A 26,790-nucleotide genomic window follows, 5' to 3' on the forward strand; every position below is an offset into this window, starting at 1 on the left:
GTGTCTAAGGATGACCGCAGTGACGTGGAGAGCAGCTCGGAGGAGGAGGCTGACACCAACAGAACCAATGACAGGGGGGTTAAAATGGCTTTCTCTCTTAAGGCAGAGAACGGCACCAATGGCACCAACGGCCACGCCGTCACCACTAAAAGCTGGCCACAGATACGCACCAGCAGCAGGTGACAGAGGAGCCTGCCGTCTGATTCACACTATAGGGCCGAGCCAGGTCAAATATGTCTGCCGTGGTTACACTGCGCATCCACTATTTGTCAGAACTGTGCTGGAAAGGACAATATCAGAGCCAGTACTGTTCGGGTCGGCCCTATAGTGAGAATTAGGCATATCTGTGCGGCCTTTCCACTACTAGTTCATCCTATCCTAGATTACATCTTGAACGCGCTTTTCCGAGCCTCATCCAGTTCCCTGGACGGTTTAACTTAAGTTTCTTCATTCATCTAACTCTTAATTAAAATGTCTTCTTCAGAACTAACAATGATCGATGACTATGACAGTATACGATGGATGAATAGACACACTACTGTGACCCATAGAATCAAAACTGATGAAATGAAGAGAGAAAAAATAAGTGCATTCCCTGATGTCAAGTGAATGGGTCTGAAGATATTTGCGGTACCTTATGAACATAAACAAATGGAATACAAGCTAATGTTCTAATGTGATGCTGCAGTTTGCCTGAGATTCTCTTCTGTCCGTTTTATTGGTCCGGTGGACTTGAGTTACTACGGTGTATTTTAAGAAGTAATTGTTCAGTTACTTTGTTTCTGGTCAGTTCTGTTCACTGTTTCTATCTTATTAATATGAGACCAATGTTTATTGAATGTTTAACGTTTTTTTAAATGTCTTTGGTATAAAAAAAAAAATGCATATGAATTTAAAAGAGAAGAAGCCAACAGAATCCTATTCAGTAGCGATCATCCATAGATGTGGTGTGTATTAGGGCTAATAATGTGAGTGTTGAGTACAGAGACAAAAATAGATGTTTATTTGTGTAAGATGTTTTTATTTATATTACCGGTTGGTACATAACCTTGAAGATCCCACCACACAAACTATGATTCAGTGTGATCTGAGCAAGTTATGATAAGAGACTGATTGGACATTTAGTTTAAGCTGGAAGGAGTCAAACCATTTTTCAGTCAACTCCAGTCCTCTGCCCCTTCTCCTTTTAGCAGACAAATTATGAACTTGACAGTAAATGAAGAGTAGATTCTCCTTTACTCATCTGGGCACACAAAACTTCCACACCCAAATAGTTATCACATAAAAGTCCCATGGGAGGAACAGAAATGTCCATGATTTTGTGGACAAACTATTCAGTTCCAGTCCTCTATGGCTTGAGGACCTCCACGTCTTGGTTTTCTGCCGCTACCTGCAGCTCTTTTTGCTTGTTCATGTAGCGGTATCCCCGCATGGTGCACAGGTATCCCCCGTAGAGTGTCAACAGCATCATCGAGGCAGAAAACCCCCGGTATCCGAAGTCGGCGAGTCGCTTTGCGGTGGTCAACATGATGATGGTGTTCCTGAGGAAGTTATATCCAGCAACGACAAGTTGTAGTACAACTAAGGGTAGCTACATACATCTCATTGTTTACTCGTGTTTAACAATGTGGTTCACAGATAACAAAATGTCAACATATCAACAAAAAAAGTATAACATCGGATGTTAGTCAAATTCAGGGTATCTGATGTAATTTAGCTAGGTTAGCTAGCTATCAAGGTTAGCAAGCTTTTAACAACACATTGAATAAAAATTGATTTTTTTTTCCAGTTTCAAATTACTGCTATGTAAATTGCATTGTCACTTACCTTGTAAAATATGACCGTCAGATTATTGATACCCTTCTCAATGTCAACACACCTGGCTAGCTAACTTCTTCCGTAACTGAAAACAACGGAGTCTTGTGAGGGTCAAAAGTCGTTCGGTTCTTGAGTAATCAGCAGTGGGAGGAGCGGTATAGAAGTTCTGTAGAATTTTCCTAGGTCGGACGTATTTTGATGCTGCACACGTGGGAACAACGATGGCCACATGTGGAGCAGAGAGTGAAGTTCTGGATGAAAAAAATTATCCCGGTGCAGCACCTTACGGCAATTTTATAAACTATTACACATTCAACCCACCAGAGAACCGTTTAAGCCTCATTCCGACCACACTTATTCAGGATTTGGGGTATGGCAAGGACAGCAGTGAAACCATATTGATGCTGGATGTCGGTTGCAATTCAGGGGTAAGCTAAAGCTAGCCACAAAGAGATTTAATCATGTTAGCCATCCTTTACAAACTGATCCACCACCCACACACATTAAGACAACGATCACCGAGTTTCATCATCGGTCTTTGAATACTTTGAGTTAGATGTCTGTCACTAATGAAGTATTTTCTCGTCTATCCATGTGTAATATATAACAGGACCTGACAGTGGCATTGTACAGACACCTTCAACAGAGAGTCTTGTCTGAAGACTCTATAACACCACCTGACACTGATCTCCAACTCCTCGGCTTCGACCTGGACGAAACCTTGATCCTCCGGGCCCAACAGGCCAACCCTTTCCCCCAGAGCATCTCTTTCATTCCCTTAGACATCACTGAGGATGCTGCTAGCCAGACCCAGCTACAGGACTACCTGAGACAACATGGCAGCTTCCGCTTCCACCTCTCGCTGTGCCTGGCTGTTACCATGTGGGTCCACCTGAACCACGGAGACGCTGCCCTGCTGGGGCTCCTCTCCCGGCTGGCCTCCGTCAGCCAACATCTCCTCCTGGAGGCCCAGCCCTGGAAGTGCTACCGTTCGGCTGCACGGAGGCTGAGGAAGCTAGGGCGGTCTGACTTTGACCACTTCAAGGAGTTAAAGATTAGAGGAGATGTGGCAGAACAAGCCAGGGAACACTTAGAGAAACACTGTGGGATGGCACTGATGCAGTGTTTCGGTAGTACCAGCTGGGATCGTAGACTGCTCCTCTTTAGGAGAAGAGAGACGGTTGACCTACATTTATCCCAGTAGATATGTTATGATTGTCTTAAAGGAGTAATCTGAAAACATTTGAACATTGTCTTCCTTGACAATGAAGTGACAAGGTCCTAAGGAAATATGTATGTGTGCAGAGAAGGAACTCCAAGTTCCTTAGCCTCCTTCACAGCCAGCTCAAGTTCTTTAAGTGCAGTGAAGGACCAGTATGTTGTTTGCACACTAGGAGGCAATAATACTCTGTTACTACTTGTATTGCCACCATACCTAGTCTATGCTTTCAGCTATGCATTTAACTGATCTTACTCGATTTTCTTCTTAATAGTGTATATGTTTTGGCAAACAATTATGAATGAACTGTGTGTGTGTATGAGAAATGAATTTAATATTTATTTTTGGGGATGTTTAAAAATAAGAATGAATAAAGCCCTTGAATTTACTACTCCAAAGCATCATATCTCTTCAAATAACACGCCCCCCCTTTCTTCAGAGACCTCTCTCTCAAAGTTCATATTAAATGAATAGACAAGAAGCAGGTGGTGTCCTATTTGTTTTGACCTCATGACAACCATTCTCTCGTTGCCTGAGGATGAAGCTTTTTGTACTTACATTATAGGCCTTGAGTACTCTCTTGTTCTTTATTTAAAAACTTCTACACCATCCCATGTGTTACAGCAAGTAACAAGAGCTTTGTTTAAAAATAAAAATAAACTTAACATTTTACATTAACATGAAATGACCAGTTGAAACTGCAAGTTTGTTCTTTCTGTAATGAAAATACAAAGACAAATGTTTGTATCCATCTAGCTACAAACAACTAGCTACAAAATCAAAACTATTAGATCTTGAATCATGATCTTATGGTATACTCTCCATGCACATAAACAAAAGAAGCAATACATGTGATATAAACGCTGATATACCGGTAATGGTTCTTCATCCCAAGCCAGAAGTATCTGAGGGCTCCTCAGTGAGAGCTGAATCTGGAGCTTCCTCTTTGTTCAATCGTTTTAATCAGCAGCTTGGGTGTTGAGCTGAAGCTGCTGAGGTATTTGTTGCAGCTGCTCTTAGAACCTGAACAGAACAACACCAGTCTAATGGTTAGAGCATAGAATTAGGAATTAGAATGCTAGGAAGGACATGAACCTTCTTCTGATGGTATAAAGATAAGGGAGTTGGTCAACCATAGTTTGCTACTACTTTATTTTGATTAGCTAGCCAGTCAGTTTTGGAGGAATGATCACATACATTTTTTCAAATGAACTGCCAACAATACAGTCAATCCACGACATACACTGGCTGAAATCAGTTGATGATAGGACTTACACAAGTTGTCAATGGGAACCTTTTCATTTTTTATTTCACCTTTATTTAACTAGGCAAGTCAGTTAAGAACAAATTATTAATTACAATGACGGACTAAAAGCACTGATACTGTATCATAATAGCACTCACAGCTTTCCGCGAAAACAAACATTTAGTTTGATGGTCTGTTTACATATGTTTTAGAGGCTTTTTATACAGAACATTTGTTTAAAACCTCTATAGACTGTATTTATAGTTACAGTGTATTTGGAAAGTATTCAGACCTTGACTTTTTACACATTTTGTTACATTACAGCCTTATTCTAAAATGTCTTTAAAAAAAGATTCCCTCAACCTCCACACAATACCCCATAATGACATCACAATACCCCATAACGACATCACAATACCCCATAATGACATCACAATACCCCATAATGACATCACAATACCCCATAATGACATCACAATACCCCATAATGACAAAGCAAAAAAGGCTTTTTAGAAAATTTTGCAAAAAATAAAATAAAACAAATTAAAATATTACATTTACATGAGTATTCACACCCTTTACTCAGTACTTTGTTGAAGCACCTTTTGGCAGTGATTACAGCTTCTAGTCTTCTTGGGTATGACGCTACAAGCTTGGCACACCTGTATTTGGGAAGTTTCACCCATTGTTCTCTGCAGATCCTCTCAAGCTCTGTCAGGTTGGATGGGGAGCGTCACTGCACAGCTATTTCCCAGTCTCTCCAGGGATGTTCGACCGGGCTCTGGCTGTGCCACTCAAGGACAAACAGAGACATGTCCTGAAACCAGTCCTGCGTTGTCTTGGCTGTGTGCTTAGGGCCATTGTCCTGTTGGAAGGTGAACCTTTGCCCCAGTCTGAGGTCCTGAGCGCTTTGGAGGAGGTTTTCATCAAGGTTCTCTCTGTACTTTGCTCCGTTCATCTTTCCATATCGATCCTGACTAGTCTTCCAGTCCCTGCCACTGAAAAACATCCCCACACCATGATGCTGCCACCACCGTGCTTCACCGTAGGGATGGTGCCAGGTTTCCTCCAGATGTGACACTTGGCATTCAGGCCAAAGAGTTCAATCTGGTTTCATCAGGCCAGAGAATCTTGTTTCTCGTGGTCTGAGAGTCCTTTAGGTGCCTTTTGGCAAACTCCAAGCGGGCTGTCATTTTACTGAGGAGTGGCTTCCGTCTGACCACTCTACCATAAAGGCCTGATTGGTGGAGTGCTGCAGGGAGCCTGACTAACCATTGTCTGTATGTAGCCTTGCTACTTCTATAGCCTCGCTACTGTATATAGCCTGTCTTTTTACTGTTGTTTTATTTCTTTACCTACCTATTGTTCACCTAATACCTTTTTTTGCACTATTGGTTAGAGCCTGTAAGTAAGCATTTCACTGTAAGGTCTACACCTGTTCTATTCAGCGCACGTGACAAATCAACTTTGATTTGATTTGATTTGACGATTGTCCTTCTGGAAGGTTCTCCCATCTCTGCAGAGGAACTCTGGAGCTCTGTCAGAGTGACCATTATTTTGTTGGTCACAGCTCTAGGAAGAGTCTTGGTGGTTCATAGCTACTTCCATTTAAGAATGATGGAGGCCACTGTGTCTTGGGGACCTTCAATGCTGCAGAAATGTTTTGGTACCCTTCCCCAGATCTGTGTCTCGACACAATCCTGTGTCGGAGCTCTACGGACAATTCCTTTGACCTCATGGTTTGTTTTTTACCCTGACATGCACTGTCAACTGTGGGGCCTTATATAGACAGCTGTGTGCCTTTTGAAATCATGTCCAGTCAATTTAATTTACCACAGATGGACTCCAAGTTGTAGAAACAACTCAAACAGGATGCACCTGAGCTCAATTTCGAGTCTCATAGCATAGGATCTGAATACTTATGTAAATAAGGTACATTTTAATACATGTACAATTCTTTTTTCTAAAAACATGTTTTCACTTTGTCATTATGGGGTATTGTGTGTAGATTGATGAGGGAAAACAATATTTAATACATTTTAGAATAAGGCTGTAACGTAACAAAACATGGAAAAACTCAAAGGGTCGGAATACTTTCCAAATGCACTGTATATGACAATAGTTTAGGTTGACAATAATTCTATTACACAATTGCTGATACTAAATCTATATTGGCTGCCATTTTTAATCCATTCTGGAACTTGGTCATTTAATGTGATCTCTATGGATTGGAGCCTAAACATAAATGCTCTTGTGTTAAAAAAAAACAACTGAATTTTGTATGATTCTAGTCAGTGGATGATAACATTAAATAGAGTACATTTTCTGATGTATTTTTTCAGTAGTACATAGGCTACTTACTGTAGCTGGACACCGACTGGATATTGACAATAGATTGATGTCCAATCCTAGAAGAAAAATAAATAGTGCCGCTTCAGTTTCTGAAATAGCTTTAAAACATCGTCCAGTCCTTGTTAAGAACCTCAACTTATAGAAATTGGTCATACTGTATCATGTCCCAGGTTTACCTGTCCTCTCCCTCCATGCCTGTCCTCCTCTCCCTCCATATGTGTCCTCTTCACCCTCCATACCTGTCCTCCTCTCCTTCTACACCTGTCCTCCTCCCCTCCATACCTGTCTTCTGCCTACATACCTGTCCTCTCCCTCTATACCTGTCCTCCTCCCCTCCATACCTGTCCTCTTCCCCTCCATGCCTGTCCTCCTCTCCCTCCATACCTGTCTTCTGCCTCCATACCTGTCTTCTCCCTCCATACCTGTCCTCCTCTCCTCCATACCTGTCCTCCTCTCCTCCATACCTCCCCTCCTCCCCTCCATACCTGTCCTCCTCTCCCTCTATACCTGTCCTATTCCCCTCCATACCTGTCCTCCTCTCCCTCCATACCTGCCCTCTCCCTCCATATCAGTCCTCCTCTCCCTCCATATCTGTCCTCCTCTCCCTCCATGCCTGTCCTCTTCTTCCTCCATACCTGTCCTCTCCCTCCATATCTGTCCTCCTCTCCCTCCATGCCTGTCCTCCTCTCCCTCCATACCTGTCTTCTGCCTCCATACCTGTCCTCTCCCTCCATATCTGTCCTCCTCTCCCTCCATATCTGTCCTCCTCTCCCTCCATACCTGTCCTCTCCCTCCATACCTGTCTTCTGCCTCCATACCTGTCCTCTCCCTCCATATCTGTCCTCCTCTCCCTCCATACCTGTCCTCCTCTCCCTCCATGCCTGTCCTCATCTTTCTCCATACCTGTCCTCTCCCTCCATATCTGACCTCCTCTCCCTCCATGCCTGTCCTCCTCTCCCTCCATACCTGTCTTCTGCCTCCATACCTGTCCTCTCCCTCCATATCTGTCCTCCTCTCCCTCCATACCTGTCCTCCTCTCCCTCATGCCCGTCCTCCTCTCCCTCCATACCTGTCCTCCTCTCCCTCCATACCTGTCCTCCTCTCCCTCCATACCTGTCCTCCTCTCCCTCCATGCCCGTCCTCCTCTCCCTCCATACCTGTCCTCCTGTCCTCCTCTCCCTCCATACCTCCCCTCCTCCCCTCCATACCTGTCCTCCTCTCCCTCTATACCTGTCCTATTCCCCTCCATACCTGTCCTCCTCTCCCTCCATACCTGCCCTCTCTCTCCATATCAGTCCTCCTCTCCCTCCATATCTGTCCTCCTCTCCCTCCATGCCTGTCCTCCTCTCCCTCCATATCTGTCCTCCTCTCCCTCCATGCCTGTCCTCCTCTCCCTCCATACCTGTCTTCTGCCTCCATACCTGTCCTCTCCCTCCATATCTGTCCTCCTCTCCCTCCATATCTGTCCTCCTCTCCCTCCATACCTGTCCTCTCCCTCCATACCTGTCTTCTGCCTCCATACCTGTCCTCTCCCTCCATATCTGTCCTCCTCTCCCTCCATACCTGTCCTCCTCTCCCTCCATGCCTGTCCTCATCTTTCTCCATACCTGTCCTCTCCCTCCATATCTGACCTCCTCTCCCTCCATGCCTGTCCTCCTCTCCCTCCATACCTGTCTTCTGCCTCCATACCTGTCCTCTCCCTCCATATCTGTCCTCCTCTCCCTCCATACCTGTCCTCCTCTCCCTCATGCCCGTCCTCCTCTCCCTCCATACCTGTCCTCCTCTCCCTCCATACCTGTCCTCCTCTCCCTCCATACCTGTCCTCCTCTCCCTCCATGCCCGTCCTCCTCTCCCTCCATACCTGTCCTCCTGTCCTCCTCTCCCTCCATACCTGTCCTCCTCCCCCTCCATACCTGTCCTCCTCTCCCTCCAGTAGTTTTCTGTAGGTGGCTATCTCTATGTCCAGGGCCAGCTTGATGTTCATCAGGTCCTGGTACTCTCTGAGCTGCCTGACCATGTCCTGCTTGGCCCTCTGCAGAGCATCCTCCAGATCTCTCATCTTGGACTTGGCCTCTTTCACAGCCAGCTCCCCACGGCCCTCAGCATCAGCGATCTGGTTCTCCAGATTGACACGCTACGGGAGAGATAGGTATAGTTAGGGTTAGGTTAGAGACAGCCTCCTTCACAGCCAGCTCCCCATGGCCCTCAGCATCAGCGATCTGGTTCTCCAGGTTGGCACGCTACGGGAGAGATAGGTATAGTTAGGGTTAGGTTAGAGACTTAGCCTCCTTCACAGCCAGCTCCCCACGGCCCTCAGCATCAGCGATCTGGTTCTCCAGGTTGGCACGCTATGGGAGAGATAGGTATAGTTAGGGTTAGGTTAGAGACTTAGCCTCCTTCACAGCCAGCTCCCCACGGCCCTCAGCATCAGCGATCTGGTTCTCCAGGTTGGCACGCTACGGGAGAGATAGGTATAGTTAGGGTTAGGTTAGAGACTTAGCCTCCTTCACAGCCAGCTCCCCACAGCCCTCAGCATCAGCGATCTGGTTCTCCAGGTTGGCACGCTACGGGAGAGATAGGTATAGTTAGGGTTAGGTTAGAGACTTAGCCTCCTTCACAGCCAGCTCCCCACGGCCCTCAGCATCAGCGATCTGGTTCTCCAGGTTGGCACGCTACGGGAGAGATAGGTATAGTTAGGGTTAGGTTAGAGACTTAGCCTCCTTCACAGCCAGCTCCCCACGGCCCTCAGCATCAGCGATCTGGTTCTCCAGGTTGGCACGCTACGGGAGAGATAGGTATAGTTAGGGTTAGGTTAGAGACTTAGCCTCCTTCACAGCCAGCTCCCCACGGCCCTCAGCATCAGCGATCTGGTTCTCCAGGTTGGCACGCTACGGGAGAGATAGGTATAGTTAGGGTTAGGTTAGAGACTTAGCCTCCTTCACAGCCAGCTCCCCACAGCCCTCAGCATCAGCGATCTGGTTCTCCAGGTTGGCACGCTACGGGAGAGATAGGTATAGTTAGGGTTAAGTTAGAGACTTAGCCTCCTTCACAGCCAGCTCCCCACAGCCCTCAGCATCAGCGATCTGGTTCTCCAGGTTGGCACGCTACGGGAGAGATAGGTATAGTTAGGGTTAGGTTAGAGACTTAGCCTCCTTCACAGCCAGCTCCCCACAGCCCTCAGCATCAGCGATCTGGTTCTCCAGGTTGGCACGCTACGGGAGAGATAGGTATAGTTAGGGTTAGGTTAGAGACTTAGCCTCCTTCACAGCCAGCTCCCCACAGCCCTCAGCATCAGCGATCTGGTTCTCCAGGTTGGCACGCTACGGGAGAGATAGGTATAGTTAGGGTTAGGTTAGAGACTTAGCCTCCTTCACAGCCAGCTCCCCACAGCCCTCAGCATCAGCGATCTGGTTCTCCAGATTGACACGCTACGGGACATCAACACCAGGGTTAAGGTTGCATCGATTTCATGGCATTTGCTTGCGTCACACCAAGTGGCACTTGTTTGATATTACTGTGCCTCAGTGCAGTTAAACTATATAGCATTATATAATAAGTGAACTACCTGTTGTTTGATAGCCTCTATCTCACTCTGCAGACGGACGATCAAGCGGTTGATTTCGGCTGTCTCTCCCTTGGTGTTCCTCAGCTCGTCTCCATACTGCGTGGCCTGGATGGCAATCTGGTCCAACTGAGATTTAAACACAACATGCATTACATAAAGGCCCCGAATCAGTTGCACTGCTGGTCTAGGATCAGGTTCAAATAATGTTATTCACTATTATCTAAAAGGCTAAAACTGATCCTAGATCAGCACTCCAACTCTGAGAGGCACAGAGTTCTCTTGGACCTTTTTCACACTATCTACCAAAGCACACTTTTTGGCCTGATATTATCCATTAACATTGTCCTGCCAGCCTGGTTCCAGCTGCTATGGTAGATGTATAACCAGGCCAGAGCAGTACGGCTCGGCTCAGAATGTGTGAAATGGGTATTGATTTCCATGTAGTAAAACAAAATCCATTTTATCCACTTCAATCCAACAAAATCCCTCTTAACCACTTCAATCCAACAAAATCCCTCTTAACCACTTCAATCTAACAAAATCCCTCTTAACCACTTCAATCTAACAAAATCTCTCTTATCCACTTCAATCTAACAAAATCTCTCTTATCCACTTCAATCTAACAAAATCCCTCTTATCCACTTCAATCTAACAAAATCCCTCTTAACCACTTCAATCTAACAAAATCCCCCTTAACCACTTCAATCTAACAAAATCCATTGTATCCACTTCAATCCAACAAAATCCCTCTTGTCCACTTCAATCCTAGAATAGCCAACTGTTGTTCACCTTGGACTTGTACCACATCTCAGCCTCCTCTCGGCTCTTAACAGCGATGTCCTCATACTGAGCCTTGACGTCAGCCACTATCTGGTCCATGTTGAGGTCACGACTGTTGTCTATCTGTACCACCACAGAGGTGTCCCTGATACTGGCTTGCAGCTCACGCAGCTCCTGGATGTACGAAGAGGTGAACAAACAAACAAAACAAACAAACAAACAAACAAACACTCCAAAAGCATCTTACCGTAACTTCAGTTCCCGGGGATTGTTTTGTATGTGATCATTACAGTATTTGAACTCACAACCTTGACATTGATAGCCACTCACTCTCACCAACTGCCTGAACCATACAGGACATACATGTGTGGATTGCAGTTTCTTGGTAATACAGTTATGATCATACCTCTTCATAGATGAACCTGAGGAAGTTGATCTCATCAGTCAGAGCTCCCACCTTGTCTCCCAGGTCTGCCTTCACCATGTGTGCCGAGTCCACATCCTGATAGGACAACATACTATAGTTACCCTCTCTAGTCCCTTCGACTACTACTGTTTTGTAAAAACCTAATACCTTGAAAGAACAACAGTAGGCCACCAAGTACCTTGTCCAAACATACCAGGTGCAATTTATTGAAGACTGAGTGTTTCATTGCAAGACAGCTAATTAGGTTGATGTTAAAATTGATTTTGACATGGTGGTTTGATATTTTCTCTCTATCCCCTATACACCTCAGGTCCAGATCCTTCATTTTTGTTTTCAGTGGTGAAATTATACCTTACAAGCGTATGGTTTCTTAATCTCGCAGAAGATGGGGCAGGTTTGCTCATACTAGCTATTGTTGTCTCTGTCTCTCTGGGCCTTTTCATTTGCAGTGTTTGTCTAACTTAACCTCACTCTCATGGTACAGCACTGTATCACTGAATACAACATTAAGTTGATGTCATAGTATGGTATTGTGTCCATAAAGTAATCCAAAAGCATCAATGTTATACTTCTGAGACCATTAAAACACAATTCCGGTATCACTGGGGAAATGTGACGCTCTCACCTTTTTCAGATTCACAAATTCGTTCTCCATATTTTGTCTCTTGTTGATCTCGTCTTCGTATCTAGGTAAAAACAGAATGACAAGAAACTGACTTTGGTCCGAAAGTATCTGGCTTTGATCATCTTCGAGTCACACTTTGTTATTGGTCAGTGTTATAATGACACCAGATTATATGTTAGTCATAATCTGGGCCAGGAGTTTCTCCATGAACCTGCAGACTAAACCCCTCTCGCTGGCAGCTCTTCCCCCTAGTCATTGTCAGAAAAAAGAGAACAAAAGAGAACTCAACCAACATTCCTGGCAATAACTAGGTGTCCCTACTTGTGTTTGAAGTCATCCACCAGACATTGCATGTTCCTCAGCTCTCCATCCAGACAGAGATAGATAGATAGATAGATAGACAGACAGACAGACAGACAGACAGACAGACAGACAGACAGACAGACAGACAGACAGACAGACAGACAGACAGACAGACAGACAGACAGACAGACAGACAGACAGACAGACAGACAGACAGACAGACAGACAGACAGACAGACAGACAGACAGACAGACAGACAGACAGACAGACAGACAGACAGACAGACAGACAGACAGACAGACAGACAGACAGACAGACAGACAGACAGACAGACAGACAGACAGACAGACAGGCAGACAAATCAAATCAAAGTTTATTTGTCATGTGCGCCAAATACAACAGGTATTTGGCTACATACAGACACCGGCTACGTACAGGCTACGTACAGACACCGGTTAGTCAGGCTGATTGAGGTAGTATGTACATGTAGATATAGTTAAAGGGACTATGCATATATGATGAACAGAGAGTAGCAGTAGCGTAAAAGAGGGGTTGGTGGGTGGCGGGACACAATGCAGATAGCCCGGTTAGCCAATGTGCGGGAGCACTGGTTGGTCGTCCCAATTGAGGTAGTATGTACATGAATGTATAGTTAAAGTGACTATGCATATATGATAAACAGAGTGTAGCAGCAGTGTAAAAGGGGGTGGGGGTTTGGGGGGGCACACAATGCAAATAGTCTGGGTAGCCATTTTATTACTTGTTCAGGAGTCTTATGGCTTGGGGGTAAAACTGTTGAGAAGCCTTTTTGTCCTAGACTTGGCACTCCGGTACCGCTTGCCATGCGGTAGTAGAGAGAGCAGGCTATGGCTGGGGTCTTTTTTACCATTTTTAGGGCCTTCCTCTGACACCGCCTGGTGTAGAGGTCCTGGATGGCAGGCAGCTTAGCCCCAGTGATGTACTGGGCCGTACTCACTATCCTATGTAGTGCCTTGCGGTTAGAGAATGAGCAATTGCCATACCAGGCAGTGATGCAACCATGCTCTCGATGTTGCAGTTGTAGAACCTTTTGAGGATCTCAGGACCCATGCCAAATCTTTTTAGTTTCCTGAGGGGGTATAGGCTTTGTCGTGCCCTCTTCACCACTGTCTTGGTGTGTTTGGACCATTCTATTTTGTTGTTGATGTGGACACCAAGGAACTTGAAGCTCTCAACCTGCTCCACTACAGCCCCATCGATGAGAATGGGGGCGTGCCCGGTCCTCCTTTTCCTGTAGTCAACAATCATCTCCTTAGTCTTGGTTATTTTGAGGGAAAGGTTGTTATTCTGGCACCACCCGGCTAGGTCTCTGACCTCCTCCCTATAGGCTGTCTCATCGTTATCGGTGATCAGGCCTACCACGGTTGTGTCGTCTGCAAACCTAATGATGGTGTTGGAGTCGTGCCTGGCCATGCAGTTGTGGGTGAACAGGGAGTACAGGAGGGGACTGAGCACACACCCCTGTGGAGCTCCAGTGTTGAGGATCAGCGTGGCAGATGTGTTGCTACCTACCCTCACTACCTGGGGGTGGCCCGTCAGGAAGTCCAGGATCCAGTTGCAGAGGGAGGTGTTTAGTCCCAGGATCCTTAGCTTAGTGATGAGCTCTGAGGTTACTATGGTGTTGAACGCTGAGCTTTAGTCAATGAATAGCATTCTCACATAGGTGTTCCTTTTGTCCAGGTGGGAATGGAGTGCAATAGAGATTGCATCATCTGTGGATCTGTTTGGGCGGTATGCAAATTAGAGTGGGTCTAGGGTTTCTGGGATAATGGTGTTGATGTGAGCCATTACCAACCTTTCAAAGCACTTCATGGCTACGGATGTTGTGTTCTTGGGCACAGGGATTATGGTGGTCTGCTTGAAACATCAGGGACATATTGAAAATGTCAGTGAAGACGCCTGCCAGTTGGCTAGCACATGCCCGGAGCCCACGTCCTGGTAATCCGTCTGGCCCCGCAGCCTTGTGTATGTTGACCTGTTTAAAGGTCTTACTCACGTCGGCTACGGAGAGCGTGATCACACAGTCGTCCGGAACAGCTGATGCTCTCATGCATGCCTCAGTGTTGCTTGCCTCGAAGCGATCATAGAAGTGATGTAGCTCGTTTGGTAGGCTCGTGTCACTGGGCAGCTCGCGGCTGTGCTTCCCTTTGTAGTCTGTAATAGTTTGCAAGCCCTGCCACATAAAATGAGCGTCGGGGGGCCTCCCGGGTGGCGCAGTGGTCTAGGGCACCGCATTGCAGTGCTATCTGTGCCACCGAGCCTGTACGGGAGTGGTGATGTGGTGTACTCCTCAATGCCATCGGAAGAATCCCGGAACATGTTCCAGTCTGTTCTAGCAAAACAGTCCTGCATCTGCTTCATCTGACCACTTTTTTTATAGACCATGTCACTGGTGCTTCCTGCTTTAATTTTTGCTTGTAAGCAGGAATCAGGAGGATAGAGTTGTGGTCGGATTTACCAAATGGAGGGCGAGGGAGAGCTTTGTACGTGTCTCTGTGTGTGGAGTGTCTCTGTGTGTGGAGTACAGGTGATCTAGATTACAGGTGATCTAGAAATGTTTTTCCTCTGGTTGCACATGTGACATGTAGATATAAATTTGGTAGAACTGATTTAAGTTTCCCTGCATTAACGTCTCCAGCCACTAGGAGCGCCGCCTCTGGGTGAGTGGTTTCCTGTTTGCTTATTTCCTTATACAGCTCACTGAGTGCGGTCTTAGTGCCAGCATCTGTCTGTGGTGGTAAATAAACAGCCACGAAAAGTATAGCTGAAAACTCTCTAGGCAAGTAGTGTGGCCCACAATTTAGCACAATATACTCTACTTCAGGCGAGCAAGACAGACAGACAGACAGACAGACAGACAGACAGACAGACAGACAGACAGACAGACAGACAGACAGACAGACAGACAGACAGACAGACAGACAGACAGACAGACAGACAGACAGACAGACAGACAGACAGACAGACAGACAGACAGACAGACAGACAGACAGACAGACAGACAGACAGACAGACAGACAGACAGACAGACAGACAGACAGACAGACAGACAGACAGACAGACAGACAGACAGACAGACAGATAGACAGATAGACAGATAGACAGATAGACAGATAGATAGATAGATAGATAGATAGATAGATAGATATAGACTCCTACTTGTGTTTGAAGTCCTCCACCAGACCTTGCATGTTCCTCAGCTCTCCATCCAGCTTGGTATTGTCGTTGTTCACCAGGTCCATCTGGCGGCGGAGGTTGGCCATGTAGGCCTCGAACAGAGGCTCGATGTTGGAGCGGCCCGTCTGCTTACCGTGCAGCAGATCAAACTTAGTTTCTAACATCTTGTTCTGCTGCTCCAGGAAACGCACCTAAAGGGGGAAAACAGACTCAGCACATAGTGGGTCTTTGGTGGCCCTGAAGAGAGGCATTTCTCTTTGATTCAAAGACACCTTGGAATTTCTCTTTGACTTGTCATGACCTTCATGAAGTTTATATAAAATCAGATGTAAATGATCGGTAGATAACAGTGGATACTCCATAGATAACCGTGGAATCTCCATAGATAACCATGGGAATGCCATAGATAACAGTGGATACTCTATAGATAACAGTGGATACTCTATAGATAACAGTGGATACTCTATAGATAACAGTGGATACTCCATAGATAACAGTAGAGACTCTATAGATAACAGTGGATACTCCATAGATAACAGTGGATACTCCATAGATAACAGTAGATACTCTATAGATAACAGTGGATACTCCATATATAACAGTAGACACTCTATAGATAACAGTGGATACTCCCTAGATAACAGTGGATACTCCATAGATAACAGTGGATACTCCATAGATAACAGTGGATACTCCATAGATAACAGTGGCTACTCCATAGATAACAGTGGATACTCCATAGATAACAGTGGATACTCCATAGATAACAGTGGATACTCCATAGATAACAGTGGATACTCCATAGATAACAGTGGCTACTCCATAGATAACAGTGGATACTCTATAGATAACAGTAGATACTCCATAGATAACAGTGGATACTCTATAGATAACAGTGGATACTCTATAGATAACAGTAGATACTCCATAGATAACAGTGGATACTCCATAGATAACAGTGGATACTCCCTAGATAACAGTGGATACTCCCTAGAAAACAGTAGATACTCCATAGATAACATTGGATACTCTATAGATAACAGTGGATACTCCCTAGATAACAGTGGCTACTCCCTAGATAACAGTGGATACTCTATAGATAACAGTGGATACTCTATAGACAACAGTGGATACTCCCTAGATAACAGTGGATACTCCCTAGATAACAGTAGATACTCTATAGATAACAGTGGATACTCTATAGATAACAGTGGATACTCTATAGATAACAGTGGATACTCTATAGATAACAGTGGATACTCTATAGATAACAGTGGATACTCCCTAGATAACAGTGGATACTCTATAGACAACAGTGGATACTCCCTAGATAACAGTGGCTACTCCCTAGATAACAGTGGATACTCCCTAGATAACAGTAGATACTCTATAGATAACAGTGGATACTCTATAGATAACAGTGGCTACTCCCTAGATAACAGTGGCTACTCCCTAGATAACAGTGGAATCTCCATAGATAACAGTAGATACTCCCTAGATAACAGTGGATACTCTATAGATAACAGTGGATACTCTATAGATTTTTTATTTATTTATTTTTATTTTACCTTTATTTAACCAGGTAGGCAAGTTGAGAACAAGTTCTCATTTACAATTGCGACCTGGCCAAGATAAAGCAAAGCAGTGCGACAGATAAAACGACACAGAGTTACACATGGAGTAAAAACAAACATACAGTCAATAATGCAGTATAAACAAGTCTATATACAATGTGAGCAAATGAGGTGAGAAGGGAGGTAAAGGCAAAAAAGGCCATGATGGCAAAGTAAATACAATATAGCAAGTAAAATACTGGAATGGTAGTTTTGCAATGGAAGAATGTGCAAAGTAGAAATAAAAATAATGGGGTGCAAAGGAGCAAAATAAATAAATAAATTAAAATTAAATACAGTTGGGAAAGAGGTAGTTGTTTGGGCTAAATTATAGGTGGGCTATGTACAGGTGCAGTAATCTGTGAGCTGCTCTGACAGTTGGTGCTTAAAGCTAGTGAGGGAGATAAGTGTTTCCAGTTTCAGAGATTTTTGTAGTTCGTTCCAGTCATTGGCAGCAGAGAACTGGAAGGAGAGGCGGCCAAAGAAAGAATTGGTTTTGGGGGTGACTAGAGAGATATACCTGCTGGAGCGTGTGCTACAGGTGGGAGATGCTATGGTGACCAGCGAGCTGAGATAAGGGGGGACTTTACCTAGCAGGGTCTTGTAGATGACATGGAGCCAGTGGGTTTGACGACGAGTATGAAGCGAGGGCCAGCCAACGAGAGCGTACAGGTCGCAATGGTGGGTAGTATATGGGGCTTTGGTGATAAAACGGATTGCACTGTGATAGACTGCATCCAATTTGTTGAGTAGGGTATTGGAGGCTATTTTGTAAATGACATCGCCAAAGTCGAGGATTGGTAGGATGGTCAGTTTTACAAGGGTATGTTTGGCAGCATGAGTGAAGGATGCTTTGTTGCGAAATAGGAAGCCAATTCTAGATTTAACTTTGGATTGGAGATGTTTGATATGGGTCTGGAAGGAGAGTTTACAGTCTAACCAGACACCTAAGTATTTGTAGTTGTCCACGTATTCTAAGTCAGAGCCGTCCAGAGTAGTGATGTTGGAGGTAGCGATCGGTGCAGGTAGGTGCAGGTAGCGATCGGTTGAAGAGCATGCATTTAGTTTTACTTGTATTTAAGAGCAATTGGAGGCCACGGAAGGAGAGTTGTATGGCATTGAAGCTTGCCTGGAGGGTTGTTAACACAGTGTCCAAAGAAGGGCCGGAAGTATACAGAATGGTGTCGTCTGCGTAGAGGTGGATCAGGGACTCACCAGCAGCAAGAGCGACCTCATTGATGTATACAGAGAAGAGAGTTGGTCCAAGAATTGAACCCTGTGGCACCCCCATAGAGACTGCCAGAGGTCCGGACAGCAGACCCTCCGATTTGACACACTGAACTCTATCAGAGAAGTAGTTGGTGAACCAGGCGAGGCAATCATTTGAGAAACCAAGGCTGTCGAGTCTGCCGATGAGGATATGGTGATTGACAGAGTCGAAAGCCTTGGCCAGATCAATGAATACGGCTGCACAGTAATGTTTCTTATCGATGGCGGTTAAGATATCGTTTAGGACCTTGAGCGTGGCTGAGGTGCACCCATGACCAGCTCTGAAACCGGATTGCATAGCAGAGAAGGTATGGTGAGATTCGAAATGGTCGGTAATCTGTTTGTTGACTTGGCTTTCGAAGACCTTAGAAAGGCACGGTAGGATAGATATAGGTCTGTAGCAGTTTGGGTCAAGAGTGTCCCCCCCTTTGAAGAGGGGGATGACCGCAGCTGCTTTCCAATCTTTGGGAATCTCAGACGACACGAAAGAGAGGTTGAACAGGCTAGTAATAGGGGTGGCAACAATTTCGGCAGATAATTTTAGAAAGAAAGGGTCCAGATTGTCTAGCCCGGCTGATTTGTAGGGGTCCAGATTTTGCAGCTCTTTCAGAACATCAGCTGAATGGATTTGGGAGAAGGAGAAATGGGGAAGGCTTGGGCGAGTTGCTGTTGGGGGTGCAGTGCTGTTGTCTGGGGTAGGAGTAGCCAGGTGGAAAGCATGGCCAGCCGTAGAAAAATGCTTATTGAAATTCTCAATTATGGTGGATTTATCAGTGGTGACAGTGTTTCCTATCTTCAGTGCAGTGGGCAGCTGGGAGGAGGTGTTCTTATTCTCCATGGACTTTACAGTGTCCCAGAACTTCTTTGAGTTAGTGTTGCAGGAAGCAAATTTCTGCTTGAAAAAGCTAGCCTTGGCTTTTCTAACTGCCTGTGTATAATGATTTCTAGCTTCCCTGAACAGCTGCATATCACGGGGGCTGTTCGATGCTAATGCAGAACGCCATAGGATGTTTTTGTGTTGGTTAAGGGCAGTCAGGTCTGGGGAGAACCAAGGGCTATATCTGTTCCTGGTTCTAAATTTCTTAAATGGGGCATGTTTATTTAAGATGGTTAGGAAGGCATTTTAAAAAAATATCCAGGCATCCTCTACTGACGGGATGAGATCAATATCCTTCCAGGATACCCCGGCCAGGTCGATTAGAAAGGCCTGCTCGCAGAAGTGTTTCAGGGAGCGTTTTACAGTGATGAGTGGAGGTCGTTTGACCGCTGACCCATTACGGATGCAGGCAATGAGGCAGTGATCGCTGAGATCTTGGTTGAAGACAGCAGAGGTGTATTTAGAGGGGAAGTTGGTTAGGATGATATCTATGAGGGTGCCCGTGTTTAAGGTTTTGGGGAGGTACCTGGTAGGTTCATTGATTATTTGTGTGAGATTGAGGGCATCAAGTTTAGATTGTAGGATGGCTGGGGTGTTAAGCATGTTCCAGTTTAGGTCGCCTAGCAGCACGAACTCAGAAGATAGATGGGGGGCAATCAGTTCACATATGGTGTCCAGAGCACAGCTGGGGGCAGAGGGTGGTCTATAGCAGGCGGCAACGGTGAGAGACTTGTTTTTAGAGAGGTGGATTTTTAAAAGTAGAAGTTCAAATTGTTTGGGTACAGACCTGGATAGTAGGACAGAACTCTGCAGGCTATCTTTGCAGTAGATTGCAACACCGCCCCCTTTGGCAGTTCTATCTTGTCTGAAAATGTTGTAGTTTGGAATTAAAATGTCTGAGTTTTTGGTGGTCTTCCTAAGCCAGGATTCAGACACAGCTAGAACATCCGGGTTGGCAGAGTGTGCTAAAGCAGTGAATAGAACAAACTTAGGGAGGAGGCTTCTAATGTTAACATGCATGAAACCAAGGCTATTACGGTTACAGAAGTCGTCAAAAGAGAGCGCCTGGGGAATAGGAGTGGAGCTAGGCACTGCAGGGCCTGGATTCACCTCTACATCGCCAGAGGAACATAGGAGGAGTAGAATAAGGGTACGGCTAAAAGCTATGAGAATTGGTCGTCTAGAACGTCTGGAACATAGAGTAAAAGGAGGTTTCTGGGGGCGATAAAATAGCATCAAGGTATAATGTACAGACAAATGTATGGTAGGATGTGAATACAGTGGAGGTAAACCTAGGTATTGAGTGATGAAGAGAGAGATATTGTCTCTAGAAACATCGTTGAAACCAGGAGATGTCATTGCATGTGTGGGTGGTGGAACTAATAGGTTGGATAAGGTATAGTGAGCAGGACTAGAGGCTCTACAGTGAAATAAGCCAATAAACACTAACCAGAACAGAAATGGACAAGACATATTGACATTAAGGAGAGGCATGCTTAGTCGAGTGATCAAAAGGGTCCGGTGAGTGGAGAGGTTGGTTGGTGATTTAGACAGCTAGCCAGGGCATCGGTAGCAAGCTAGCATAGGATGGAGGTCTGTTGTTAGCCACCTCCTGCGCTCCGTCAGTAGATTAGTGGGGTTCCGTGTGGTAGAGGGGATCAATCCAAATCACACAACAACAACAAAAATAAAAACAATAGATATAGTTATAGAGGCCCAAGAAGAAAACATAATAATAATAATAAAATAATAAAATAGATAACAGTGGATACTCTATAGATAACAGTGGATACTCCCTAGATAACAGTGGATACTCTATAGATAACAGTAGATACTCCCTAGATAACAGTGGATACTCTATAGACAACAGTGGATACTCCCTAGATAACAGTGGCTACTCCCTAGATAACAGTGGATACTCCCTAGATAACAGTAGATACTCTATAGATAACAGTGGATACTCTATAGATAACAGTGGATACTCCCTAGATAACAGTGGATACTCCCTAGATAACAGTAGATACTCTATAGATAACAGTGGATACTCTATAGATAACAGTGGATACTCCCTAGATAACAGTGGATACTCCCTAGATAACAGTAGATACTCTATAGATAACAGTGGATACTCCCTAGATAACAGTGGATACTCCATAGATAACAGTGGCTACTCTATAGATAACAGTGGATACTCTATAGATAACAGTGGATACTCTATAGATAACCGTGGAATCTCCATAGATAACAGTGGCTACTCCATAGATAACAGTGGATACTCCCTAGATAACAGTGGATACTCCCTAGATAACAGTGGATACTCTATAGATAACCGTGGAATCTCCATAGATAACAGTGGCTACTCCATAGATAACAGTGGATACTCCCTAGATAACAGTGGATACTCCCTAGATAACAGTGGATACTCTATAGATAACAGTTTTTTATTTCACCTTTATTTTTTATTTCACCTTTATTTAACCAGGTAGTCTAGTTGAGAACAAGTTCTCATTTACAACTGCGACCTGGCCAAGATAAAGCAAAGCAGTTCGACACAAACAACAACACAGAGTTACACATGGAATAAACAAGCGTACAGTCAATAACACAATAGAAAAAAAAGAAAGTCTGTATACAGTGTGTGCAAATGGTATGAGGAGGTAAGGAAATAAATAGGCCATTGTATCGAAGTAAATACAATTTAGCAAATGAACACTGGAGTGATAGATGAGCAGATGGTGATGTGCAAGTAGAAATACTGGTGTGCAAAAGTAAATAAAAACAATATGGGGATGAGGTAGGTAGATTGGGTGGGCTGTTTACAGATGGGCTATGTACAGCTGCAGCGATCAGTTAGCTGCTCAGATAGCTGATGTTTAAAGTTAGTGAGGGAAATATGTCTCCAGCTTCAGCGATTTTTGCAATTCGTTCCAGTCATTGGCAGCAGGGAACTGGAGATGAAAGGCAGCTAAAGGAGCTGTTGGCTTTGGGGATGACCGGTGAGATATAGCTGCTGGAGCACGTGCTACGGGTGGGTGTTGTTATCGTGACCAGTGAGCTGAGATATGGCAGAGCTAGCATGGACTTGTAGATGACCTGGAGCCAGTGGGTCTGGCGACGAATATGTAGCGAGGGCCAGCCGACTAGAGCATACAAGTCGCAGTGGTGGGTGGTATAAGGGGCTTTGGTAACAAAACTGATGGCACTGTGATAGACTGCATCCAGTTTGCTGAGTAGAGTATTGGCAGCTATTTTGTAAATGACATCGCCAAAGTCGAGGATCGGTAGGATAGTCAGTTTCACGAGGGTATGTTTGACGACGTGCGTGAAGGAGGCTTTGTTGCGAAATAGGAAGCCAAATCTCGATTTAATTTTGATTGGAGATGCTTAATATGAGTCTGGAAGGAGAGTTTACAGTCTAGCCAGACACCTAGGTATTTGTAGTTGTCCACATATTCTAAGTCAGAACTGTCCAGAGTAGTGATGCTAGTCGAGTGGGCGGGTGCGGGCAGCGAACGGTTGAAAAGCATGCATTTGGTTTGACTAGCGCTTAAGAGCAGTTGGAGGCCACGGAAGGAGAGTTGTATGGCATTGAAGCTTGTTTGGAGGTTAGTAAACACAGTGTCCAAAGAAGGGCCAGATGTATACAGAATGGTGTCGTCTGTGTAGAGGTGGATCAGGGAATCACCCGCAGCAAGAGCGACATCATTGATATGTACAGACAAAAGAGTCGGCCCGAGAATTTAACCCTGTGGTACCCCCATAGAGACTACCAGAGGTCCGGACAACAGGCCCTCCGATTTGACACACTGAACTCTGTCTGAGAAGTAGTTGGTGAACCAGGCGAGGCAGTCATTTGAGAAACCAAGTCAGTTGAGTCTTCAGAGATAGTAAATAATAGATAACAGTAGATACTAAATAGATAACAGCACTGAGATTATTGTGGTTATAATGACTAGTCAGTCAGTCCGACTGAGATCCTCAAGGTTCTATTTCACACCCAAGGCAGCTGTATTTTGTTCCCATTGTTTGTCTGCGATCATCACAAAAGCTTCCTCCCTAAACACAAGGCAATTTTCCACTCTTGAAAGACCATACCACGTCTGACCTGTTTTTTGATTAGGTTACCAGTGAGCTGAATGAGCTGAGAGAAACGGGACATGGAGGGTGCTTTATATATATTTCACTTGTTATTAGACATCTTTAAATGGGCTTTGCATCTCAAATTTCCTGCACCATTAGGACATGGTTTGTCTCAAAATGTCTGGTGTTGAGGTCAACTCCTGAGACAAATAGGAGTTTGTTATTGCAGGAAGCTTAGAGCTGTGCACTAGGCTGGTGGTCCATAGCGTAGAGCAGACACAAAGCCTCTATTGTAACTCTGTTACCCATTCCGTGAGAAACGTCAGATATGATGTAAGCTAAGCGGCGTATCAGTGACCACGGCTGTGAAAGAGCAGGTGACTTTGTTTTCTTGGGTTAACGCGAGTGAAACTGATATACAAAGTCAACAGAAATACAGAACAACAAACAGACAAAAAAATCCTTTGCTTTCATCATCTTTGCTCCTGACCTCCTGACCTCTTTGGGGTTTAACCACCGTGATTATTCTTTGACCCCGCCGGTCATCTATGAACATTTGAACATCTTGCAGAACAATCTGGCCTTAATGACCATGTACTCTTATAATCTCCACCCAGCACAGCCAGAAGAGGACTGGTCACCCCTCATAGCCTGGTTCCTCTCTAGGTTTCATCCTAGGTTCCTGCCTTTCTAGGGGGGTTTTCCTAGCCACCGTGCTTCTACACCTGCATTGCTTGCTGCTTGGGGTTTGAGGCTGGGTTTCTGTACAGCACTTTGAGACATCAGCTGATGTAACAAACAGCTTTATAAATACATTTGATTTGATTTGACATAGATTCAGTTACTTCAAGGTTGTAATGAAAAAATACAGAGATGGCAATCACTGTTTGTTCTCCCTTTTTCCAATCAATGGCTAAACCAAGTTAGCTTTCAGTCCTTTAGTAGCTGATTCAGACAGAGGAACACCATCAGAGACATAAGACTCCTTGGAAAACAGTGGCAGTTATTGCTACTGGGTGGACTATCCTGATTAAATAAAAAAAGAGACCTTCATAATCATAAGCGACAACCACACAGACCTTGTCGATGAAGGAGGCGAAGCGGTTGTTGAGGCCCTTGATTTGGTCCTTCTCGTGGATGCGGGCGACCTGCAGGTCGGGGTCGATATCCAGATTGAGGGGGGCCAGCAGGCTCATGTTGACTGAGACAGAGTGGAGAGGGCTGCTGTGCTGGTCACTGGAGCTGGAGATATGCTTGGACCTCAGGCTCATGGTGGAAGGGGAGATGGAGAGGGGAGAGGTGGAGGGAGAGTTGGAGACAGTGATTTGGAGAGGAAGAGATGGAGAGGAGTACGGGTCAGAGAGGGAGAGATGGAGATGAGGGAGAATCAGAGAGGGAGAGATGGAGAGGAGGGAATATCAGAGTGATGCTCATGGACAAGCCAGGACAGGATAGCAGCAGGGCTGTCTGACCTCAGTGAGGTGTCTCAGGCGTTCAGCCCTCCTTTTAAACTCCCCTCCCTCAGGGTGGAGGTGGTTCTCTAGTTCTTTGGAGTGGCCAAAGAACCAGTTATTCACTCACACCTTTTCTTTCTCCGCTCCCTGGCCCCACATTGTCTCTCTCTCTCTCTCTCTCTCTCTCTGTCTCCCCCCTCTCTCTCTCTCTGTCTCCCTCTCTCTCTCTCTCTCTCTCTCCTCTCCCTCTCTCTCTCTCTCTCTCTCTCTCTCTCTCTCTCTCTCTCTGTCTCCCCCTCTCTCTCTCTCTCTCTCTCTCTCTCTCTCTCTCTCTGTCTCCCCCTCTCTCTCTCTCTCTCTCTCTCTCTCTCTCTCTCTCTCTCTCTCTCTTTCTCTCTCTCTCTCCCTCTCTCTACACAAATTGTTAAAGTACACAAGGGAAAATAAATAAGCATAAATATGGGTTGTATGTTCTTCACTGGTTGCCATTATCTCGTGGCAACAGGTCACAAATCTTGCTGCTGTGATGGCACCTCTCTCTCTCTCTCTCTCTCTCACTCACTGCCTCTCTCACTGCCTCTCTCTCTCTCTCTCTCTCTCTCTCTCTCTCTCTCTCTCTCTCTCTCTCTCTCTCTCTCTCTCTCTCTCTCTCTCTCTCTCTCTCTCTCTCTCTCTCTCTCTCTCTCTCTCTCTCTCTCTCTCTCTCTCTCTCTCTCTCTCTCTCTCCCTCTCTCCCTCTCTCTCTCTCTCTACACAAATTGTTAAAGGACACAAGATAAAATAAATAAGCATAAATATGGGTTGTATTTACAATGGTGTTTGTTCTTCACTGGTTGCCCGTTTCTCGTGGCAACAGGTCACAAATCTTGCTGCTGTGATGGCACACTGTGGAATTTCACCCAGTAGATATGGGAGTTTTTCAAAATTGGATTTGTTTTCGAATTCTTTGTGGATCTGTGTAATCTGAGGGAAATATGTCTCTCTAATATGGTCATACATTGGGCAGGAGGTTAGGAAGTGCAGCTCAGTTTCCACCTCATTTTGTGGGCAGTGAGCACATAGCCTGTCTTCTCTTGAGAGCCATGTCTGCCTACGGCGGCCTTTCTCAATAGCAAGGCTATGCTCACTGAGTCTGTACATAGTCAAGGCTTTCCTTAATTTTGGGTCAGTCACAGTGGTCAGGTATTCTGCCGCTATGTACTCTCTGTGTAGGGCCAAATAGCATTCTAGTTTGCTCTGTTTTTTTGTTAATTCTTTCCAATGTGTTAAGTAGTTATCTTTTTGTTTTCTCATGATTTGGTTGGGTTTAATTGTGCTGCTGTCCTGGGGCTCTGTAGTGTGTGTTTGTGTTTGTGAACAGAGCCCCAGGACCAGCTTGCTTAGGGGACTCTTCTCCAGGTTCATCTCTCTGTAGGTGATGGCTTTGTTATGGAAGGTTTGTGAATCGCTTCCTTTTAGGTGGTTGTAGAATTTAACAGCTCTTTTCTGGATTTTGATAATTAATGGGTATCGGCCTAATTCTGCTCTGCATGCATTATTTGGTGTTCTACGTTGTACACGGAGGATATTTTTGCAGAATTCTGCGTGCAGAGTCTCAATTTGGTGTTTGTCCCATTTTGTGAAGTCTTGGTTGGTGAGCAGACCTCACAACCATAAAGGGCAATGGGCTCTATGACTGATTCAAGTATTTTTAGCCAAATCCTAATTGGTATGTTGAAATGTATGTTTCTTTTGATGGCATAGAATGCCCTTCTTGCCTTGTCTCTCAGATCGTTCACAGCTTTGTGGAAGTTACCTGTGGCGCTGATGTTTAGGCCAATGTATGTATAGTTTTTTGTGTGCTCTAGGGCAACAGTGTCTAGATGGAATTTTTATTTGTGGTCCTGGTGACTGGACCTTTTTTGGAACACCATTATTTTGGTCTTACTGAGATTTACTGTCAGGG

General features: G+C 45.1%; 4 protein-coding genes across 5 annotated transcripts in view; 2 read left to right on the plus strand and 2 right to left on the minus strand.

Annotated features, from left to right (window-relative positions):
- Positions 1-3,715, plus strand: part of cers5 (ceramide synthase 5) — a 36,820-nt gene extending 33,105 nt beyond the window's left edge. Inside the window, exons 10-11 of one of the 2 annotated variants that reach the window (XR_004210111.1) lie at positions 1-2,246; positions 2,429-3,425. Coding sequence is in view for 1 of the 2 variants with exons in the window: in XM_020471275.2 (XP_020326864.2) it covers positions 1-179; positions 2,429-2,435 (186 nt within the window). In the remaining variant the exon portion in view is untranslated. Of the gene's footprint in view, positions 2,247-2,428 lie in introns of both variants that reach the window. The other variant, XM_020471275.2, reaches the window with a different exon arrangement.
- Positions 1,005-1,944, minus strand: cox14 (cytochrome c oxidase assembly factor COX14). The gene is made up of 2 exons (XM_020471273.2): positions 1,828-1,944; positions 1,005-1,541 (listed from the first exon to the last, which is right to left on the minus strand). Exon 2 carries the CDS (start codon positions 1,526-1,528, stop codon positions 1,349-1,351), a length of 180 nt encoding a protein of 59 aa, XP_020326862.1. The 5' UTR covers positions 1,529-1,541; positions 1,828-1,944; the 3' UTR covers positions 1,005-1,348.
- Positions 1,528-3,715, plus strand: bcdin3d (BCDIN3 domain containing). Its single transcript, XM_020471272.2, has 2 exons — positions 1,528-2,246; positions 2,429-3,715. The coding sequence occupies exons 1-2, from the start codon at positions 2,040-2,042 to the stop codon at positions 3,020-3,022; spliced, it is 801 nt and encodes a 266-aa protein (XP_020326861.1). The 5' UTR covers positions 1,528-2,039; the 3' UTR covers positions 3,023-3,715.
- Positions 3,466-24,851, minus strand: LOC109879089 (keratin, type II cytoskeletal 8-like). Its single transcript, XM_031825725.1, has 9 exons — positions 24,471-24,851; positions 15,535-15,743; positions 12,033-12,093; positions 11,387-11,482; positions 10,990-11,154; positions 10,201-10,326; positions 8,549-8,769; positions 6,645-6,691; positions 3,466-4,060 (listed from the first exon to the last, which is right to left on the minus strand). The coding sequence occupies exons 1-9, from the start codon at positions 24,660-24,662 to the stop codon at positions 3,954-3,956; spliced, it is 1,224 nt and encodes a 407-aa protein (XP_031681585.1). The 5' UTR covers positions 24,663-24,851; the 3' UTR covers positions 3,466-3,953.
- Positions 24,852-26,790: the final 1,939 nt, after the last annotated feature.

This window comes from Oncorhynchus kisutch, linkage group LG5, assembly GCF_002021735.2.
Source record: "Oncorhynchus kisutch isolate 150728-3 linkage group LG5, Okis_V2, whole genome shotgun sequence".
In the NCBI taxonomy this organism is placed as follows: domain Eukaryota; kingdom Metazoa; phylum Chordata; class Actinopteri; order Salmoniformes; family Salmonidae; genus Oncorhynchus; species Oncorhynchus kisutch.

What these genes read in the sequence shown, in the direction of transcription:
- cox14 (XM_020471273.2), bottom strand. Translation starts at nt 1,528, where the DNA reads ATGTTGACCACCGCAAAGCGACTCGCCGACTTCGGATACCGGGGGTTT.
- bcdin3d (XM_020471272.2), top strand. Translation starts at nt 2,040, where the DNA reads ATGGCCACATGTGGAGCAGAGAGTGAAGTTCTGGATGAAAAAAATTAT. An exon ending in ATGTCGGTTGCAATTCAGGG is followed by an intron (nt 2,247 to 2,428) that starts GTAAGCTAAAGC and finishes AATATATAACAG; the next exon opens with GACCTGACAGTGGCATTGTA.
- LOC109879089 (XM_031825725.1), bottom strand. Translation starts at nt 24,662, where the DNA reads ATGAGCCTGAGGTCCAAGCATATCTCCAGCTCCAGTGACCAGCACAGC. An exon ending in TAGAGGCTATCAAACAACAG is followed by an intron (nt 8,770 to 10,200) that starts GTAGTTCACTTA and finishes TCTCTCCCGTAG; the next exon opens with CGTGTCAATCTGGAGAACCA. An exon ending in CTGGAGGGAGAGGAGGACAG is followed by an intron (nt 6,692 to 8,548) that starts GTATGGAGGGGG and finishes TTTTTCTTCTAG; the next exon opens with GATTGGACATCAATCTATTG.